The 22,491-nt window shown below is 38.0% G+C and overlaps 2 protein-coding genes across 2 annotated transcripts in view; one reads left to right on the forward strand and one right to left on the reverse strand.

Annotated features, from left to right (window-relative positions):
* LOC125928638 (phospholipid-transporting ATPase ABCA3-like) overlaps positions 1-20,834 on the forward strand; it is a 164,888-nt gene extending 144,054 nt beyond the window's left edge. Inside the window, 8 exon segments of the mRNA XM_049639368.1 lie at positions 1,920-2,045; positions 2,276-2,470; positions 11,523-11,710; positions 12,373-12,543; positions 12,923-13,113; positions 19,097-19,170; positions 19,567-19,698; positions 20,569-20,834. Of these exon segments, the coding sequence (XP_049495325.1) occupies positions 1,920-2,045; positions 2,276-2,470; positions 11,523-11,710; positions 12,373-12,543; positions 12,923-13,113; positions 19,097-19,170; positions 19,567-19,698; positions 20,569-20,652 (1,161 nt within the window). The 3' untranslated portion in view covers positions 20,653-20,834.
* Positions 3,284-5,285, reverse strand: LOC125928467 (lysine-rich coiled-coil protein 1-like). Its single transcript, XM_049639174.1, is given in 2 exon segments — positions 3,284-4,240; positions 4,242-5,285. Coding segments are annotated over 2 exon segments (768 nt in total). The 5' UTR covers positions 4,862-5,285; the 3' UTR covers positions 3,284-4,092.
* Positions 20,835-22,491: the final 1,657 nt, after the last annotated feature.

Raw genomic sequence — 22,491 nt, forward strand, 5'->3', positions numbered from 1 at the left:
CTTCTCCCAGCATGAAGCCTCTGCCCTAAGAATGAACTAGAGTCCACATTACACCCAACGTAGAGGATCCTCCACTCCCTGTGTGGAGAATAGGTGGAAGAAGGGAACCCCAAATTCCCATTTACACTCACCCAGAACATAGCCTCTGCAAAATGAGAAATGCTGATATCCTGTGTCTCCCAGAATTTACTTGGCCTTCAATTGTAAAGGTGAGGGAAGGGGAAGCTTTGTTTTCATAGCTGCACCTGCCTGAAGTGAAGTTCTTTTCTGAGCAATAGGAAGGGAGGGAGAGAGTGGGTTATGATCCAATGCCACAGGATTTCCCCGTTCTTACCAAGTTTAGTAGATTTATTGAATAAATTTTTCTTAATTTGCTATATGCCCTTAGGATCATTTCCAGAACCTTTAAATGACTATTATTTGGATAATTTTCACCAGTTTCACTAGGGCACATGTCCACATATCTCCTCAAATTGACATTCTGTTAGTTGTAAAATATTTCAGGGTGAATTCCTACTGATTTTTTCCTTTCCCTCATAGAGAAAGAGTTATTCTTCTTTAGGCTTTCACTGTTGAACATGCTGTACTTGTAACAAATCACACTTGATTGATCTCAGTTGTGGCTGCAGTTTTTCCTGAGGTGTCCAGTTCTGGAAAAAACAACATGCTATGTAATCCTAATTTTTTTAAATTTGTGTAAATAAAAATGAATATGTTCTGAATTGATTGGACAAAACAGTCTGTAAAATTATGCCAAATTTCTGTTCTATCATCTTGATATCAGTTTCCTAAAGCTACTTGGTCTAGTCAGGAATAATAAAGAGCAATATTATCTTGTAATATTTATCCTGCAAATATAGGCCATAGGGTCCAGGCATTTCTTAGGAAAAGTCTAGTTAAGCCTTGTTGATTTTCTTGCTTCTATTCCTGATTAATTTTGGGAAAAGTTATTCATTATTTAGAATTCATGGCTGTTTTTTAGAATGTCCATCCCTCTTGGGATGATTTCCTTCTTAAAGATCCAAGTTATAAAAATCACTTCTCTGAATGCTTAAAAGAAATTCTGTCTTTTAAAAAAATAGCATATGATTTAATTGACATGTAGAATTAAGAAACAAAACAAGACGGGGCCCCTGGGTGGCTCAGTCGGTTGGGCGACTGCGGCTCAGGTCGTGATCTCACGGTTTGTGGGTTCAAGCCCCGCATCTGGCTCTGTGCTGACAGCTCAGAGCCTGGAGCCTGCTTCCAATTCTGTGTCTCCCTCTCTCTGTACCTCCCCTGCTCATGCTCTGTCTCTCTCTGACTCTCAAAAAATAAATAAATGTTAAAAAAAAAAAAAAAAAAGAAACAAAACAAGTGAACATAGTGGGGTCGGGGGGAGAGAAAGAGGCAAACCAAGAAACAAACTCTTAACTATAGAGAACAAACCGATGGTTACCAGAGGGGTGGGGAGTGTGGAGATGGGTTAAAAAGGTGATGGGGATTTAGGTGTGCACTTGTTGTGATGAGCACCAGCTGCTGTATGGAAGTATTGAATCACGATATTGTGTCCCTGAAACTAATATTACATTGTATGTTAACTAACTGGAATTTAAGTAAAAACTTAAAAAAATAAATTATGTCTTTTAAAGATTTAAAGTATATATTGTAGCATGTTAATTCACAATATTTCTACTATGTGGATGACTTTTCCTTCTCTAATCTCTGCCATCATTCTCCCGACAAACTATTTATTATTCAAAACTCAGTCAAGTTGTACACGATGCTGAGGTGATATTCAAAGACTTCATGGAATTACTAAAATAAATCTTTGTTAACATCTTTGATATTATCCCCAGTTTAGCTTTCATGAAACCACCCACTCTAGACCAGACACCTAAATAGAATTTACTTTTATGATTCTTGTTTTGAAAATATAGGAAAAAGTGTCCAAGGAACTATCTGGAGAATCCGATGATGAAGATGTACAAAATGAAAGACAGAGAATCCTGGGGCAGCCTAGGGAGTTGCTGAATTCTGCAGTACTTATTAAGGAACTCACAAAGGTAACATCATCCACTGGCCAATATATGCTGGCTTCATTTATCCCTAAGAACATGTCACTGGTGTCTGGGACACACTGTGGTTTGTCAGAATCTATGAGTATTTTTCCCAGTGTAATAGAAAAGTTCTTGTAAAACTGTCTGAAGTAGTGGTCCATAGAGATCTGAGAAATTTATTATATTTGATTTTCAAATATTCTTTACTATATTGTGTTTTCTGGCTTTTTTTTAAGATATATTTTAAGTATCCAGTCATTCTGGCTGTGAAAAATATCTCTGTTACAATCCAAAAGGGAGAGTGCTTTGGATTGCTTGGATTCAATGGAGCTGGAAAAACTACTACCTTCAAAATTTTGACTGGAGAGGAGACTGTTACCTCTGGGGATGTGTTCCTTGAGCAATTTAGCATCACTAAAAGGCTCCAAAAAGTAAGACATTATTACAGTCTAAGATATAAGAAGTTTGATGACTTGAGGTACAGGTAATGGACAGATGCTGAAGATAATAGATGGCCATCATGAGAGACATTGATATTGATACTGTTGGCTCAGTAAATTCTGGAGAGAGAAATAAATTTTTGAGGATAGGCAACGAGAGCAGAATCTAAGACATGAGTATCTTTTGTGTTCTTTGAAAATGTTAGATTAAAAGGCAAGTTCTATCAATAGTACGTCTAATATATGCCAGACAAGGTACTGTAAGGAAGGAAAGACTGGGCAGAAGATGCAGTTCACATATAAATGCAGTTCACTTATAATTGAGGTCTTCATGCACATTAGAGTTCTGGAACAGGATGGCCTTTCCAAGTGGTCCCAAATCAAAGCAAGATAGCTGTCTTTTGTATCTCTGAATCAGCCAGTCATTGGTTTACATGCCACCTGGGAAAGAGTGAATAAACTTGGGGAAAAGCTAAGTGGGGGGGAAATTCAAGAAGAAAATGGTCAAAGGTTTCAAACTTCAGAAAGTCTCAGGCAACGTAAAGCCTGAATAGTGCATATTGGATTTTTTTAAGTTTACTTATTTTGAGAGAGAGAAAGAGAGAGAGCGAGACAGAGAGACAGAGAGAGGAGATAGAAAATCCTAAGCAGGCTCCATGGTGTCAGCACAGAGCCTGATGCGGGGCTCAAACTCACAAACCGTGAGCTGAAATCAAGAGGCAGACACTTAACTGACTGAGCCACCCAGACACCTGTATATTGGATTTAGCAACTAGAACTTCACTGATGCAGTTAGCAAGAACTATTGTACTATAGTCAGTTGGGTGGTAGTAATGGGAGCCTGAATGGTGCATTTCTTTCCTCTTTAGTTCACAGGACATTGTCATTATGACATCAGGAAGATGGGGTTGTGGGAGTCTGCATGCTCTAGGATGAATAGTATTCTAGTAACAGAGGTGAAGCTAAGAATTTGGATTATACTTTGAAGAAAGTTAGTTTTGTTTTGTTTTTTCAGAAATTAGAACACTTTATTATAAATATTTCCAGAATATAAACTGATTTTATATCAAGACTCTTTGAAACTCTTAAAACTATATGTAACCTTAGCTTATTATTATTATAATGTATTTCATTTTCCACTTTGCAATCTAGAAAATACACTGCAAGTTAGGTCTAACAAAGGAAAAAAAATCAGTCTAAATTGTGTCAAAGAGAAAACTAATGAATATAAAAATATCCCACCCAAAACTAAAACAAACCTAATCAAGAAATAGATTCTGCAAAGCCCGTTAATACTTCAATTTAAAATAAGTGACCTCCCAAGGGAAAAATACTTCTACTATCATAGCAGTTTGATGAGTAAAAGCAGTGCCACTCTCATTAAGGAAAATTACATTATATAGAAGAAAAATGTAGGGATGTTTTCAGGAAATGAGGAAAAGTAATTTCCGTGCTGGAGAGTAACCACATTAAATACTTCCAGTTCACTTGGCCTGTTGTTAGAAATTAAAGTACCTGTTCACATGAAAAAATCGATATGAACATGGACATCATAAAACCAAGCTCCTCAACTATTTTTTCAATTTAACCTCAGGAGAACCAACTCAGGATCTTCAAAATCTAAGGATAGACTGGTCCCAAAGCATTTCTTCCTCTGTCCTCTCTTTACCTTGTTCCTTTTTCTCTTTTCTACGCTTACATTCCTCTTTCTTAGAGGCCACATCTCGGCCTTTTTTCTCCTTTCGATTCTTAAGCTTTTCTAACCCTGACTGTTTCCATTTGTGTTTCATTTCTTTGGAAGTTCTTGTGTTTGTCTAAATCTAATTCCTCACAACCTTTTTTCCTCCTATGCTTGGGCCGCTCCTCCTCTGCTTTTTCTCTGGCTTCCTCTGGGTGCCTTTTCCCCTGCTGATGTATCTGTTTATGACTGGCTTGATGGGTGCTGGCACTGTTTTCTGAGGAGAGACGCTTGTAAACTCCAGATTCCACACTGTATGGGCGACAGTTATACCCTTGCTGACTAAGGTTCAGGGGTCCTGGTTTTTCTGAGAAACAGTCCCTGGTGAACTGGCAGTAGTTCAGAGAGTCTAGTCTTAGCCTGCTGTCATGAGCTGGTAGCCACTGAGGTAACCGGTTTTCCACCTTTGGTGAAATAGAGCATGATCTCTGGTAGGTCTGGACAGTCTCAGATGAGAGTCTGTGATCAAACATTCTATGCCTCGGTCTGTAATCAACCTCTTCTTTGTAACCACAAGTTTCCAAACAGTCCTCTCTCATCTTTCTGAAACAAGTCTTTGGCTCTACGCCTCTGGCTTTCTGCACTTTGATATAATCTTCAAGTTCATCTTGAAAAGAGTCATATGTCTTCTTTGAATGCTTCATTAGGTTGAAAACAAGGGGTTCTCTTTATCAGGCTGGGAACTTGGTGAAGAAATCTGATCATATTCCCCCATTAATTGCTTCAGTTTTCTAGCATGGACTTTCCCCAAATGGTGAGACTGTGCAACAACCAGGAAGCTTCTCTGAGGCAAGGGCGGGTGTCTACAACTATTGTCCCCCTCCCCACCAACGCCGCTGGCCAGCCGGGGGATAGGCCGGGGTGGAGGTGGCGGAGAGGCAGGGACAGGCGCTGAGAAAGTCAGTTTTGAAGCAAAGAAAGTTCACTTGTGAGAAGTTTGAGAAACATTCACTCAAAGTTGTGGGAATGAGATAGGAGATATTTTATACATTAAATAACTTGACCACATTTACACTTGAAGGGAAGAAATTGAAATAGAGAAAGAAGTGATACATAATAAAAGGAAGTGAGTGGGTTCTTCCAGGTGGTCCTTGGGGTCAGAGATTTCAAAATTCCCAGCAGGCAGTGATGAGGTTCTTAAAAAAATAGAAATGGAAATGTCATATGATCTGGAAATTTCACTACTGAGTATTTACCCAAAGAAAACAAAAACACTAATTCAAAAAGATATATGCATGCACCCCTATGTTTATTGCAGAACTATTTACAGTAGTCAAGATACAGAAGTAACCTAAGTGTCCATTGATAGATGAAGGGATAAAGAAGATGTATATACAATGGAATATCACTTAGCCATAAAAAATGTTATCTTGCCATTTGCAACAATATGGATGGATGTAGATGGTATTATTCTAAGTGAAATAAGTTATACAGAGAGAGAAAAATACCATGTGATTTTACTTATACATGGAATCTAAAAAAACAAATGAACAAACAGAAACAGAAACAGACTCTAGATACAGAGAACAAACTGGGGGTTTTCAAGAGGGAAACAGGTGGAAGGATGGACAAAATAAATGAAAGGGATTTAGAGGTACAAACTTCCAGTTATAAAATAAATAAGTCATGAGGATGATAAACATAGCATAGGGGATATAGTCAATAATATTATAATAATATTGTCTAGTGACAGATGGTAACTATACATGTGGTGAGTCCTGCATAATGTATAGAACTTAATCACTATGTTGTACACCTAAAACTAATATAATATTGTATGTCAAACATACTTCAATAATAAGATTTAAAGAAAATAAGTAAAAGTGGGGTGCTGAAGTCTCCAGCTCATATTTTTCAGTTGTTTATTTCTCCCTTCAAATCTATTATCGTTATCTTCATATACTTTAGAGCTCTGATGTTTGGTGCATATATGTGTATAATTGCTATACTTTCATGGTAAATTGATCCTTTTATCAATATATAATACTGTATTTGTTCTTGTAGCAGTTATTGACTTTGTCTATTTTCTCTAATAATAGTATAGCCATTCAGCTCTTTTGGGCACTATTTTCATGAATTTTTTTTCCTATCCTTTTACTGTCAACCTATTTGTGTCCTTAAACCTAAGTGAGTCTGACTAGATAACATATATTTGGATCATGTTTGTTTTTTTAAATTCATTTTGCCAATCTATGCCTTTTGATTGGGGAATTACATTTAGAGAAATTACTGATAGAGAAAGACTTACTTTTTCCATTTGTTGTTTACCATATCTCTTATTGATGTTTTTTGCCCCTGATTTCCTCCATTAATGCTTTACATTGTGTTTAGTTGATTTTTTTGTAGTTACATGTTTTGATACACTTATTTACTTTTGTGTATATTGTACAGATATTTTCTTTGTGGTTACCATTGGGGTTTCACCTAATATCATAAAGTTGTAACAATCTATTTTGAATTGATACCAACTGAATTTCAATCACACACAGAACTCTATTTCTGTACACCACTGTTCCCATGTCCACACCTTGTCATTGTTGTCAAAAATTACATCTTTATACTTTGTATACCATTAAAAATTATTTTATGCATTTGCCTTTTGAATATTGTATAAAATAAATAGTTGAGTCATAAATAAAAAGTATAATAATTCTGGTTTTTATATGTGTCAGAGTACTTTGCTTTACTAGAGATCTTTATCTCTTCATATGGCTTTAATTTACTGTCTAGTGTCCTTTAATGTCCATGTAAAGGATTGTTTTTAGCATTTATTGTAGGGCAGATCTGTTGGTAATGAACCCCCTTATCTTTTATTTATCAGGGAATTTCTTATTTTCTATTTTTGAAGGACACAATTCTTGCTATAGAATTCTTGGTTGATGTTTTTTCTTACTTTAAATATATCATCCCACTACTTTCTAGTCTCGGAAGTTTCTGCTGAGAAGTCTACTGATGTTCATATTGAGAATCCTTTATATGTGATAAATTGCTCTTGCTTGCTGCTTTCAAGATTACATCTTTGTTTTAGTCTTTTGACAGTTTGATTAAAATGTGTCTTATTGTAGGTATCTTAGGGTTTTCCTACTTGAAGTCTGTAAGTGTCTTGAATTTGTAAATCCATATATTTTGTTAAACTTCAGAAGTTTTTTCTAATAACCTTTCCTCCCATTTCTGTCTCTCTTCTCCTGGGAATCCCATGTGTATATGCTGCTGTGTTTGATGATGTAGAATAAGCCCCTTCTTTTTTCTTTCTGCTACCCATACTTAATAATTTCAAGTCTCCTATATTCAAGTTCACTGATTCTTTCTTCTTCCTGATCAAACTCCTCTTGAACACTTGTAGTGAATTTTTAAATTCATTCATTATATTTTTCAGGTCCAGAATTTCTCTTTTTTTTAAATTATTTCTTCCTCTTTGTTGATATTCTCCTTTTGTTCATTTATCATTTTCATAATTTTCTTTAGTTTCCTTTAGTTCTTTCAGCATATCAAAGACAATTATTTTAAAGTCTTTATCAAGTAAGTCATAGCTGTGCTACTTCTGGAGCAGTTTCTGCCAATTTATTTTATTCTATTCTTTGGGCCTTATATTCATGTTTATTTGTATGTCCTTTTGAAAATTGGGCTGTTGACAAAGCAGCCACCTCTCCTAGTCTTTGCAGACTGGCTCTGTGCTGAGGCAGTCCTTCACTATTTAGCTGACTGTGTTCTGAACTTGGATATCAGCTTTAGGTGAAGGCTTATGATAGATATTCTATGTCTTTTCTGTGCGTGCATCTTGTCTGCTTGTTCATGTGGCTTTTTGTATTTTCCAGGAGTCTGCAGGTCTATAGTCCTCCTGCAGCTTTCATGAACAGTACCCTCTAGTTTTTTGCCCAAGCAAAACAAACACCAATCTTCAGGCAGTCCCCAGCCAGGTTAGATTTACTCAACTCTCTCTCATTTGGGAGAAGTAATAGGGAACTGGGCTGCTGTCTCCTCCGACCAAGACTGTTCTGCAACAGGGAGGGTTTGGGCAAGGATGAGTAAAAATGCCACCAAATATCTTACTATTTTGAAGACAGCTTTTTCTTAATTAAATATTCACTTGGTTGCTGTAGGCTTCAACGGTTTTTCAGAGCTCCTATAAGGATATTTTAGTCCCTTTCTGATTGTTTTTTGAGGTTTCCATGGAAAACAAGGGCTTAGAGCTTCCCAGGTGGACATTTTTCTGATTTACTCTTTTTAGCATTGTTTTGTAATTCTACCCCTAAACTCCTTTACAGTTTTATGTATTTCCTTATAACAACTCCTCCTACTCCTCCCCTTCCCCTCCTCCTCCTTTCTCCTCTTTCTCCTCCTCCTCCTCCTTTGTCACGTTATTATTATTTGTACATTGTGGGTTTTATTTATACTGTTCATGGGATCTTTTTTTTTCTGACATAAGTTGCTAGTATTCAGGAATGCTATTGAATTTTTATATGCTGATATTATTATCCAGAAATCTATATGAACTAATTCTCTAATTAGTTTTCAGTTTATCTACAGATTAGCTTGGCTTTTCTATGTAGGTAGGTTTATCATCTAAAAATAATGAGAGTTTTTCTTCCTTTCCCATTGTCATTCTTCATTTATTGTGCTATTGCATAAAGTGGGACCGCCAGTAAAATGTTGAATACTGGCAATGATGATAAATATCTTTTTTTGCCCCTGCCTTTGCATGGAATACTTCTAAATTTCTACTACTATATATTATATTTGGCTACCCTTTGTCAGTTTAAGAAAATTCATTTCTATGTCTAGTTTGCTACAAGCTTTTAGCATTTTTTCTTTTTTTTTAATTTAAATCCAAGTTAATTAACACATAGTGTAATAACGATTTCAAGAATAGAATTTAGTTATTCATCACTTATATATAATGCCCAGTGCCCATTCCCACAAGTGCCCCCCCTACTGCCCATTGTCCATTTGGCCTATTTCCCCACCCAACACTACACCAGCAACCCTCAGTTCTCTGTATTTAAGTGTCTTACAGCTTGTCTCCCTCTCTGTTTTTATCTTATTTTTGCTTCCCTTCCCCTATGTTCATCTGTTTTGTATCTTAAATTCCACATATGAGTGAAATCGTACGACATTTGTCTTTCCCTGACTGACTTATTTCACTTAGCATAATACACTCTAGTTCCATCCACATTGCTACAAATGGCAAGATTTCATTCTTTTTGATTGCCAAGTAATATTCCATTGTATATATACATACCACATCTTCTTTATCCATTCATCAGTCGAGGGGCTCTTTCCATACTTTGCATTTCCACAAACAGTGCAAGAGGGTTTCCCTTCCTCCACACCCTCACCATCACCTGTTGTTTCTTGGGTTGTTGGTTTTAGCCATTCTGATAGGTGTGAGGTGATATTGCATTGTAGTTTTGATTTGCATTTCCTTGATGATAAGTGATATTGAGCATCTTTTCATGTGGCTGTTGGAAAGCTGAATGTCTTCTTTGGAGAAATGTCTGTTCATGTCTTATTCCCACTTTTTAATTGGATTATTTCATTTTGGGGGGTTGAGTTGTATACATTCTTTATATATTTTGGATACTAACCCTTTATTGAGTATGTCATTTGAAAATATATTCTCCCATTCAGTAGGTTGTCTTTCAGTTTTGCTGATTGTTTACTTCACGATGCAGAAGCTTCCTATTTTGATGTGGCCCCAATAGTCTATTTTTGCTTTTATTTCCCTTGACTTGGGAGACATGTCTAGAAAAATGCTTCAGTGGTGAATATCAGAGAAATTACTGCCTATATTCTCTTCTAGGACTTTTATGGTTTCATGTCTCACATTTTGGTCTTTAATCCATTTTGAGTTTTTTTGTGTGTATATGGTGAAAGAAAGTAGTTCAGTTTCATTATTTTTCATGTAGCTGTCCAGTTTTCCCATCATCAATTGTTGAAGAGACAAGACTGTTTTCATTCCATTACATATTCTTGCCTCTTTTGTTGAAGATTAATTGGCCATATAATCATGGGTTTGTTTCTGGACTTTCTTTCCTGTTCCATTGATCATGTGTCTATTGTTGTGTCAGTACCATACTGTTTTGATTTGTATAGCTTTGTAGTATAACTTGGTATCTTGAATTGTAATATCTCCAGCTTCACTTTTTTCATTAATATATTCTTAATTTTTTTAAATATATTTAAACATAATAAGCACAATCATTTTCTCAACTGATCTGATAATACCAATATTTGAAGTCATTAAAAATATGTTGCTGGTAAGTATTATTTCTACTGATGGCATTCATGGTATCTTTTTCTTTGTTCACTGGGTTATGTTGTATGCAGTTCATTTACTTTCAAAAATAATATGGGACAATAATTTTATACCTAGAATAGAAGAAAGGGTTTGTTTTGATTTCTGCAAAGAGACTAGGGCTGCAAATAGTCTGGGATTACTGTAAATTAATTAATAAAATCTCAGAGGAAAAGGGATGAATTTTAATTATTTAGAAATACTGTTTTAAATATTAATTAATTTTTAATTAATTTTAATAAAATAATGTTACATGTGGATCTTGAGAAACTTAACAGAAGACCATGGTGGGGGGGAGAAGGTATAAACAGAGAGGGAGGGAGGCAAACCATAAGAGACTCTTAAATACAGAGAACTGAGGGTTGATGGGGGTGGGGGAGAGGGGAAAGTGGGTTATGGGCATTGAGGAGGGCACTTGTTGGGATGAGCACTGGGTGTTGTATGGAAAACAATTTGACAATAAATTATATTTTTAAAAAACAATTATAAAAATAAATAAAATAAAATTTTATTATCTTTTCCTCTGAATACCTATTTGCATCTGAATGCAAATCCATAAAAGGATTGGTTAATTGGCAAAGCAACATTCATTGCATTCTGTTTGTGAGAGTGGGATAAGGCTTTGCTTCTGGTTCAGTCTTACTGTGAAACAAGATCTAGACATGACTGTGCAGGTTGTGCAATGCAAAAACTTCCATGGTGGCCATGCCCATTAGAGTTTCTTATTAATGAGGGAAGTATTTCATACTCTAACATTCCAAATTCACTGGGCTCTGGGACTTTATTTCTAACTTTTTCATTGCTAATATCATTAAAACTGAACTAAGGAATCTTTTATTCCAACTTATTACAACAGATCCAGTGGCCATCATTGTGTAGCATTTAGAAAAGAAAAATTCTTGGTAGGACTCTTAGAGACATGCCTGGAGGACTGTAGTCTTCTGTCTCATCCAGGGACACTCAGTGGGATAGATGACTTGGGTCCTTATTAAGGCAATTCTCTTAATCAGGTGAAATCGAGAGTTGGCTATTGTCCTCAGTCTGAAGCATTGCTGGAATACATGACTGGTCAGGAAATAATGATCATGTATGCCAGGTTATGGGGAATCTCTGAGCCCCAGATTCAGCCGTATGTGAATAGATGGTTGAGTTCAATGCAACTGGAACTCCATGCTGACAAGCTTATCATAACCTACAGGTGAGTTATTTCATTATTAGGATCTTTTTGTTGCAGCTGTTATAATGTTGAGATGCCTCCCTATGTCTCTGATGTTTGAAATAAATGTGCACAGCTCTACCCAAGTCCCTCTGTAACAGTATTATCTAATTGTGAAACTATCTCATGAGTTGCTAATATCAGATAATAGCAATTAAGATAGATCAGTGTAGTTCCATGTCTTTCTTTTGCAGAGATGAAACTAAAATCCTGGTTATATTTGAACTATAGCCTCTAAATCTCAAAAGAGATGTTTCCTCAATATATTATCTATAATCACAAAGGTATACTATTCGTCCTAGTGTCCAAATAGTTCTTTGTCTCTCAAGAAAGAAGAAATCTAGGCCCTTTGAATTATGGGAGATTCATATACTTGGGAAATCATGGTACCCTAAGCACAAGTAAATAAATGTCACCGATAATGTGGCTAAAATCAGTTACATAGAAGTCACTCATCTACATTTCAAATGAAAGTTATTTGATATATACACCTGTACTGGACCTAACTTATTGAAGTAAAACTAATCAACATTGTGGAATTTCATGTTAAATGTTTGTTGATATGTTTGTGCTCTTTCCTATAAATAACTAATTTGTATAACCTCCCTTTCTTCTAAATTTTCTTTCCTTCTATGACCATAAAGTGGAGGAACCAAACGTAGGCTGAGTACTGCTATTGCCCTAATGGGAAATACCTCAGTCATTTTGCTAGATGAGCCATCAACTGGCATGGACCCTGGAGCCCGACGCCTGCTCTGGGATGCTGTGACATGGACACGTGAAAGTGGCAAAGCCATCATTATAACTTCCCATAGGTGTGGCTCATTTGGAGGCTTGAACGAGGGTTGGCAAGTACTATACTGACTATAAGCAAGAATTATTTGGGGCTAGGAATATTGACAATAAATTTTAGTGTATGTGAGTTCCTCCTTAATCCTAATGAATAGAGTGGCCAAAAATACTCACTGAGTTAAATAATTAAGAGTGGGGAAAGAGTAGGAAGTTTAAGAGATGCTGTGTTTGAGGATTTGTACTCTACTACTAATTGTTTGAAAATTTTTCACTTCCCAACTATAATCTTTATGATTACCAAATTCCATTTCACATTGAAAACAGAGTCACAAATCCTGGCTCTGTTTGAACTACAGAATGTCCTCCAAAACCAGAACTTTTTATGGTATCATGTTTTGCTAGAATGGAGGAATGTGACGCCTTCTGTACCAGGCTGGCCATCATGGTGGAGGGAAAGTTCATGTGCCTGGGTAGCCCTCAGCACCTCAAAAGCAAGTTTGGCAACATTTACGTCCTGAAGATCAAGGTCAAGATTGATGCACAGGAGGATAAACTGAATGATTTAAAATTTTTCATCACAATGACATTCCCAGGTAAACTAGGTTAGGCTAACTTTTATAAAGATGTGTTAAATCATGGTTTTATTGTTTCATCATCCATATGTTTTATGTCTTCAGTAAGTGTTTCCTGTGGGATATTGATATTTATTGACGTTCCATACTGAATTCCTTTTGGGATCCTTCTTTCTATAATTTTAGCATTACGATACATATTTTTTCACACACATATAAAAAGGTTCTCACTAATCTCTTGTATCATTGTAATAAGGCAGTTTTGGATTTGTGCTATCAATATAAATTATACCACTAAAGTCATATTTTCAAGTACAATGCTCATTTTCACATATTACTTTTGCAAAGTCTTAAGGCTTTTTATTCTAACTAAGCATGTATCCCAATCTTTTGATATCTCAGCCAGGATGTGATATAGAAATGCAAACAAGAACCACTAAGTTTTTCTCTTCTCTCAAGATTAATTCTGCTTCTGCTGCTAAATGCAACGAGCATCTCTCTGCCTATATGGTACAATACCAGAGACAGCAACTATTTCCTTCTGTCCTTTACCTCTCTTTCTTTTTTTTTTTAATGTTTATTTATTTTTTGAAAGAGAAAGACAGAGCATGAATGGGGAGGGGCAGAGAGAGAGAGGGAGACCACAGAATCTGAAGCAGGCTCCAGGCTCTGAGCTGTCAGCCCAGAACCCGATGCGGGCTCGAACTCATGAATGGTGAGATCATGACCTGAGCTGAAGCTGGACACTTAACTGACTGAGCCATCCAGGTGCCCCTTTACCTCTCTTTCTTAAACATAAAGCAGAGGCATGGGAAAGATTTTAATAATTCTGGTTTTTCATCTTACTCCACTTTGTGAGGGTGAGTAAAATATCAGAGAAATTCCCACTGTGTGTCAGGCTGAGGAGTTATAAGTTTATCTTTCAGGCAATGGAAAAGAGTATGATTGATTACACAGTAGGAATAAATATCAGAAAATAGATAAGAAAGGTGCCTCAGTCGGTTAAGCATCCGACCCTTGATTTCAGCTCAGGTCATGATCTCACAGTTCCTGGATTCAAAGCCTGTGTCAGGCTCCGTGCTGACAGTGTGGAGCCTGCTTAGGATTCTCTCTCTCTCTCTTTCTCTCTCTCTCTCTCTCTCTCTCTCTCTTTGTCTCTCTGTCTGTCTCTCTCTCTCTTTCTGTCTCTCTGTCTCCTCCTCTCTCTGCCCCTCCCCCCCCAAATAAATAAGTAAACTTAAAAAAAAGAAAATAGATAAGAAATGAATGGAAGTGGAGATGTGGAGAATAGATGTATGGGAAAGTAATTACCTCAGTGTTGGCCATAGTGATTATGATGTGCATAGGACACATGCAGATGGATGCGTCCATTAGGAAAGAAGTTTAATACTCACTTAATGCATTCATTCACATATTTTTGAGTACTATTCTATCAAACTTCTATTTCATGTGATAAACTACCATGAGAGAAGCTGTGACCAGAAAACCTCACCACTGTGTGCTGTCCTAGCTCTTCTTGAAGGAAGGACACTAAACACTGACCCAAGACCTATTTTCAAGGATGTGGACACAAGAGCTTTAATGGAAATGTGGGTTTGAGGCATTTTCTCAACTGTAAGGTGGTTGTTGCCCTGTTCTTTCTTACATTATGCTAGAGCAAATACCTATTCAAATATGACAGAATCAAAAAGGAATTGACATGGCATCTATACCTAAATTTTGATTTTTAAAAAGAATAAATAAATATTGCAAGCAAAAGTCATCTAGAATGTACACTCTAAAGAGGATTTGCCACAATAATCAGATATCTAGGGTAAATGATTCTGCCTAATCCTGAGTAAATGTAAATGACCATGTGGTTTTTTTAAGGCAAAGATGATTTCTACAGTATGTTAGCTTGTATATTCTGAAAAGTGCTCCTGGTAAAATAACCTAGAAATTGGTAAAAATTTAAACAAAAACATCTTAAATACAATAATTGTCTTACAAACAAAATTGGGAAAAAAAATTTAACAACCAGAAAATAAGAAAAAAGGACAAAACAAATAAAAGAAACAGTGAGCAGTTAGAAAATGCGAATTGTGGAAGCGAGTGCCATCTTGGCACTGGGATCATTGATGAAGCTCTGGACCCTTGTCAGGGTTGGGAAGCTCATCCAGAGACAGCCACAAGTGGGTTGGTCAGTTATGATGAAGTTTTGGTTCATGGGGTCTGGATCCAATGGCCAAGAAAAACTTCTTGAAGACATCTTTGGTGCAAAAAGGTGATTTCATTAAAGCATGGGGACAGAACCCATGGGCAGAAAGAGCTGCACTGGAGTCCTGATGGGTAACTCATTATACACCCTCAGGCTGAGAGGGGGTCAGGGATAGAGTAAGTCTCTGAAAGAATTTTGGAAGCAAGGTTTCCAGGACCTTGAGGGGCTAGCTGTTGCTAGGGAAACATCATTTATTACCATTTAACAAAACCTCAGTTTTGAGACCCTTCAGAAGTATATCGGGGGCCGTAAGCTTGGAGTATGATTGTCAGCATATATCTTGGGGCAGTTGAGATAAAGGAAGTAGACTTTCAGGATCCTTAAGGTTGGGATAATGTTAAGCTAATGTTCTCTTTTGCCCCAGCAAACTGTCATCATCGAGGCACCTAAGCTCCTAGAAGGAGGTCACTCTGTTTCAAGGACTTGTCAATGGGCTACAAGCAGTAAAGGAACTTAATTTTTCATTTGCCTTAGTTTCCCATATTACTGTGGCAAGCACTTAAACCCCTTTCCTTTGTTTTTGGGTAACCAGGAGTGTCCAAGGAATATCACACATATTCCACTTGTTGGGGGGGGGGGGGGGCAGGGGATGCCAGCCTGCATTTTGCCCTCAGCTTGCCCCAAGCTCCCTCATCAAAGTAGCATCCTCTGATTCCAAGTAGAAGCAAGCAGATATCCTTTCTGGAGGAAAGGATCTCAAATTTAAGCTTGGAGTGGAGAGACCCACAGGAGGCAGATATCAGAGAGTACCAGAGGAAGGTCTACTTGATAAATCCCAGAAGACTCTTGGAAGGAACCCTTCAAAAGAGGACTCTAAAGCTAAGAAAATATTCTGTCATACCCTACCTTCTACATAGGAAACACCTACTAAAGCTATAAGAAAATTAACCTCATTTAAATATAAATGATTGAAAAGATTAAAATTGAATCCCACAGAAAAATATCATAAAAGAGGATAAAAGAAAATAACCTACAGAGATTGAAAGAACCGCAGAGCTGTAAGGCTTCAAAGTAGATGAAACTAGTATCTAATATTTCAATATGAGCTTACAGAATTAAGAAGGGAATAGATGGTATGTAAGAAAATCCTAAATTAGAATTGAAAGGGCAAGAAGATTAGATGGCTAGACAACAAGGGGATATATAAAGACAGCTGACCTCACTGGAGAGAATACTTTAAGTAAATATTTCAGAAATACTTAACTATCAAGAGCAAATAAACCACACAGAAAGCACAAGGGAACGGTATTGGAAAGGAGAAAAACAGAAAACCATCAAACAGAAACATAGTTAAGCATGTGAAAGTAAGAGAGAGGCAAGGCAAGGACCATCCAACACAATATGAAATTAGTCCACAAAGAAGAAAAGGAAAGCCATAAAATGGAATAAATACTAAAAACTATCATTCAAGAAAATTTCCTAAGATGAGACAAACCTGCTTACTAAAAGGACAACCTGAAAAATTGACTCAATATCATCAACACCAAGGAGTATTCCAATGTAACTATTGTATTTTAATAATAAAGGTGGTTGACCTTTGGATTCCAGGTAAAAAGATAAGGGAAAGAAGGAAAGTTTATAAGGGAAAGAAAATTAGATTGATCTCAGGCTTTGTGATAAAACATTTTATGCTAAGAAATATACAACCTGTAGTTTTCACATGCAGCCAAAATGATCTTCAAGAATAAATTTCAAAAAGAGTTATAAACAAATAGGTATTCAGGAGATATTGTCCCCAGTGGTTCTCCCTGAAGACTATACAAACAAAAATTTTGTATCGACTAAGGAATGATTGGAGAAGTTTCTGCATAGGAACTACTGGTGAGCACAGAATGTTTATACCACTGTCTTGAAAAGAAGGGACTATTTATGGGTATTAGGAAAAGACATTAGTATGAAGTTAACCATAAGGACAAAATATATCACCCATATAACAGTAAGAATAAAAAGAACCAACCACAAGGTGAAGTACATACACACATGTATTTTGTATATTTACATTTGTATTTATAGTTATGCATTTATCTGTATATATGTATATATAATTTTAAAAATTATATAGGAGGACCACAATTAAACATACTGTTGCTTTCAGCATATATAAATAGACTTAACTCCTGCATGAAATGAAAAAAAAATTCAGCTTGGCTCATAAGCAAAATCCAGTTCTCTAATGTGTGTAAGAAGCACTACTAAAAAAAACTAAATCAGAGAAGTTAAAAATAAAAGAGTGGGCTTCTTAATTCTCTTGCTATCCCACACTTATCTTTAGCTACTTATTACATTCTTTAAATTCAGCTTCTATCATCTGGCAGTGTCTGCCTTGCACAAACAAATGCTCTGGCCCTAATCCTCTCTGTAGATGCCTGTCTCTCCCCAGACACAGGTTGCTCTGAGTTTGCCCTATCAAAAAACTGATCTGAAAAAACATTATTTGCAATTTTTCCAGCTTTCTTGTAGGAAGAGTGCGAGTGACACTCTTTCCAGTTTTTAAAAAAGCTATGGCCCAACAATTCTACCTACATCTACACTTTAGATACTTGCATCCACCTGTAACAAGGAGATAAGTAAAATAATACTTAAGTCGGCAATATTCACAATAGTCAGACAACCTGTATGTCTATCAGTAGCCTAATGGAAAACAAACTGTGGAATATTCATATACCGGATTACTATTTACAGAGGAAAATGAATTATAGCTATATGCAACCACATGAATGAATCTCACAACATTTAGTGAAAGAAGCAGAAAGAAAAAATATATATCAGATGATTCCATTCACATAAGCTTCAAAGGTAGGAAAACTCTACCTCAATTTTTAGAGGTGTATGCACAGGTAAAAACACTTAGGAAAGGAAATATCCACGATAACAATGAAGGTATTGGTGACTTTTTATGGGGGATAGAGGCTGAGAAGTGGCACATGGGAGTTTCTGTGTTACTATTACTTGGCCTAAATGAGATGATTTCACCAGTGTTTGCTTTGAGTAATTCATTAAACTCCATGTTTCAAATATTTCACACACAAAAAAGAGCTGTACATGACCATGGAGACAATACATGCATTAAAATTCGCATTAAAAAATCTCACCATTATGAACACGTATTTTTTACTTTAAAACATTTTGAACCCAGTTAATCCAATTTTCATCAACCTGCGTATGTGCACTGATGAGCGTAAATATGTTTGTTCCCATTAGAAATGGATACCACCCTTTTCCCTGTCATTCCACCAGTGGGTAAGAACACACAGAACATACAGGCTGACTTTGGTAATCTATAGGTATGATTTTGTCTTTCATGGGGCATGTGATCATGCGAATAGTGAGGAGGCATTGTCCTCCTCTCCTCCCCACCAAGCACACTGTACATGCATACATATCCACACAACCAGAGTGAAAATCCAGCCAGCTCATCATATTCTCAGCACTATGTTCAGGAATAAAGTCTTGTTGTAACATTAGAATTTGAGGAGGCTCAGGTTTTGAATATGGGGCATGTGAGCTGACAACTTTACTGTACCTGAAAGCATACCTTTAGTAATTGCTATGAACTCCACACAATAAGGCTATTCATCAGGAATAAATCTGAAAGGAATTAACCATGTCATGTGTACCAAAGAGAGTGGGTTATTTGACCATGTCATTTTTTTGTATTAACAATTGTGTATAATGAAGTTGATATAGCAATATTTTGGAAATTAAAAATGGTATGTTAAGATTATCTATCTTGCTTTCATTTCTTAGGTAGTGTATTAAAGCATGAGAATCAAGGGATCCTAAACTACTACATTCCCAGCAAGGACAACAGCTGGGGAAAGGTGAATGTAGAAACCATGCTCTTCTAACATTACATGTTAAGAAAGCGCTCCTGATGGGGGAAGTATCTGATATCCAAGCATACGTAATGGGAGGCTGACATTGTACGAGGAGCAGAAAAATTCCCTAAAGTATGTTATTTTTCAAAGGCCCCTAGAGTTTAATTGATTTTTCTTTCTTAAATCCCATTATTTGTCAGTCTAACAAGATAATAGGGACAGAGAAGTGCTTCCTTGCAGGTTCTCAATTATCTGTTCATTTTCTCATCTTCCCCTTTTGTCCTCCAACATGAACTTGGCAGGAGTTGGAGGACGGGCAGGAGATGCTCAGCTGGGTTGGAGGCTGGAGGGGGGGCCTGCAATGGTAACTGCACTTTTTTACTGCTGTTGTTGCTAAAGGTGTTTGGTATTTTGGAGGAAGCTAAAGAGAAATTCAATTTAGAAGACTACTCCATCAGTCAGATAACACTGGAACAAGTCTTCCTGATCTTTGCTAACCCAGAGAACACAGAAGGTGATTATCAAGAAAAGGTACCATGAGATTTACTCCCAAACAGTGACCCTTATGTCTTCCTTAGACTACTATGTCTATAACTGGACACATAGAGGGGCATTACTATGGGTGTGTATATCTTGGCATAAATGTATTTACATAATAAAGAGTCCTCCAAAGAATAACATACATATGTCACTCTTCTGTAAATTTACATGGGTGGCTTGTGTATCCAGCATGTGCAAATCTAAAGGCATTTGGTGAAATGTTTGTTTTCCTAGAAATACAAAAGAGCAGCATTAATCAGGGTAGGAAAAGGACATATTCTTGAGCATCCTGAATGTTTAAACAGAAACATCCAAAAATAATGGTGCTGTCAAATGGGACAGCTTGAAAAGCAAAAGGATTTTTTCAGTACTTGAGTTGTGGTTAAGAGGAACATTAAGCATGTATCAAACCATTTTTCCCATGGATACACACACACAAAGACACACACACACACACACACACACACACACACACACACACTTTTTTTTGAGGGCAAAGGGAGAGGGAGAGGGAATCTTAAGCAGTCTCCATGCCCAGTGCGGAGTCAGATGTGGGGCTCAGTCTCATGACCATGAAATCATGACCCGAGCCACAATCAAGAGTCAGAGACTTAACTCACTGAGCCACCTAGGCACCCCTCACCCACACACAATTTTATACCAAAAAGGATCTAATTAAAATCAGTATCAAACTTTAAGGGGTAGGGGTGTGTTGGGTTATTATTTCCAAAACTCAAACCAAGATCCTTCATTTGCAAGAGAATCTTTGTACCATAACATTTAGAGTCCAAGAACAGAAAGCAAAACCATTATTTAAAAAATACTATTTTCTTTTCTATTCTTGTCCCACCTCTGATTAAGAAGAAAAGAAGAAGAAATGAAGTAAAGAATGATATACAGAGCTCTTCCTCAGATTCTTGTTTGGCCACATGGAGTCCCCCATAAGCCATGTGAGAAATCTAGTAACTCTCAAGATTCATGGGCAGATGAGCAGACAAGAGATGATTATTGTCCAGTTGCAAGATAGAAAGAATCCATGAAGCTGCTCTACTTTAGGATGGTTTGTTCAAGGTTTATATATTCTTAGTTGGATAGTTGTGAGTAATAAAATTATACCCAAAAGCTAATTGTTTTTAGGTATAACTTTCTGTGGGTTCCACTCCCATACGTGCCATACATCACCAGTGATTTCAGTAATTGCAAAATTTGCAGGCTGGCAAACTTTAAAAGAGGAGGGGGAACTCATTTTATTAAGGTCTTACTTGCATCTAGTCTCACAGTTGGCATCATTAATGACTCTTTTTAAAATCCCTTGAGTGTGGTGGTCTCTTCACTGTCCCTATGATCCAGTTCACCTCTTATCTTCCAGCAAGAAACGAACAAATTATGTCAGTTCCTCTACTAAGCACTTTACAGGCATTGCATTATTTAATCCCACTACAAAACTCTGGGCTAGGTATTGCAGCTATTATTATCCTCACTGTACATGGGAGACGCAGAGGGGTTAAGGGATTTACCGAGGGTCACCAAGCAAGTAAGCAGGAGCATTCGTCAGTATCCCCACTTGGAGTCAGGAAACCACACAGCAATTTGAACAGGGAAAGTTAAAAGAATGATTAATTATAGCAGGGGGTTAGCTATAGGAGGTACAGGGAACTCTAAAGGATACACTATGGATGAGGGAAAATATCCAAGGAAGAAACAAACTTGGAAGAGGACCCTTCCCCAAGGCTGGGATTCAGATATTCTTGGAGAAGGTGAACTTGGGGCTCACTTGATGGTGGAGAAGTTTCTTGGCCCTGGGTCAAGGCTGTTCCACACCTGCTGAGCAAGCAGGAAACACCCCATAGTTACAGGCTGCCTAGGCTAGCCAGCAAGGAACTGTGGCTGGATCTAGCAAGCAGGAAACTCTTCTCTGTGGTTGTTGGCAGGCTGGTGCTAGGCAGGGGCACCTGCCGGAGTCACTGAGAATCCACGGTTAATGGGGGTCGGGGGAGGTGAATGCCCAGAAATGTCCTCCACACCTGCTGCTGGCAGCAAGGGGAGAGCAACAATCAAGAGAAAACACTGAACCTGGAGCAGCAGCCTTTGGTCCTGTAGCGTCCCGCCAGCACCCTCTCCTGACCAAGCTTAACCTGACAGTTCAAGAACCCAATTCCATTTGCTGCCTGGAGGCCAGAACCCGATCCCTGGCGGGGTAGGGAAGAGATTTGCCTCTGGCAGAATTCAGAACCTGCCTGGCAACGCTTAAGCTACACCGAAGGTGGGTATTGGGGTGGGGTCCGCCAAGAGAAGCGACCACTGACGAATATGTGGAGCAGGAGAGAGGTCGGGACGTGGGGCCCCCTGAGTGGCTGGCGGGTCGGAGAAGCGCGTGGAGAGGACTCCGTGGGAGTCACAACGCGCAGAGCGCCCACGTGTCGAGGCGCAGGCGGCGCTCGCTGGGGAGCTGGACTCGAGGACCGCGCGTCTTACGCCAGAGTCGCCCCACGTCGGGGGCTGCGAGTGGCCCCCGCAGCAGGCTTGCGGGCCCCGAGCGGGGGAACCTCTGCAAGTTCTCTGCTGCCGCCCACAGATCCTAGAGGGCGGCCACTGAATCTCTCCCAACTTCCTGCCACGAGCTACTGGCCCGCTGAGGTGACCATGACACTTGAGGGAGAGGGGAGCCCGCGAGAGTTGGAGGGTGGTGGGGTGGTCCAGCGGGGTCTAGAGGCAGAGAGCCTGGGGGCAAGTGCACGGGCCCCGAGGTAGGACCCTGAGGGTCTGGGGGCCTCGGGCAGTGCT

The sequence above is a fragment of the Panthera uncia genome, chromosome E3 (assembly GCF_023721935.1).
Source record: "Panthera uncia isolate 11264 chromosome E3, Puncia_PCG_1.0, whole genome shotgun sequence".
Classification (NCBI taxonomy): domain Eukaryota; kingdom Metazoa; phylum Chordata; class Mammalia; order Carnivora; family Felidae; genus Panthera; species Panthera uncia.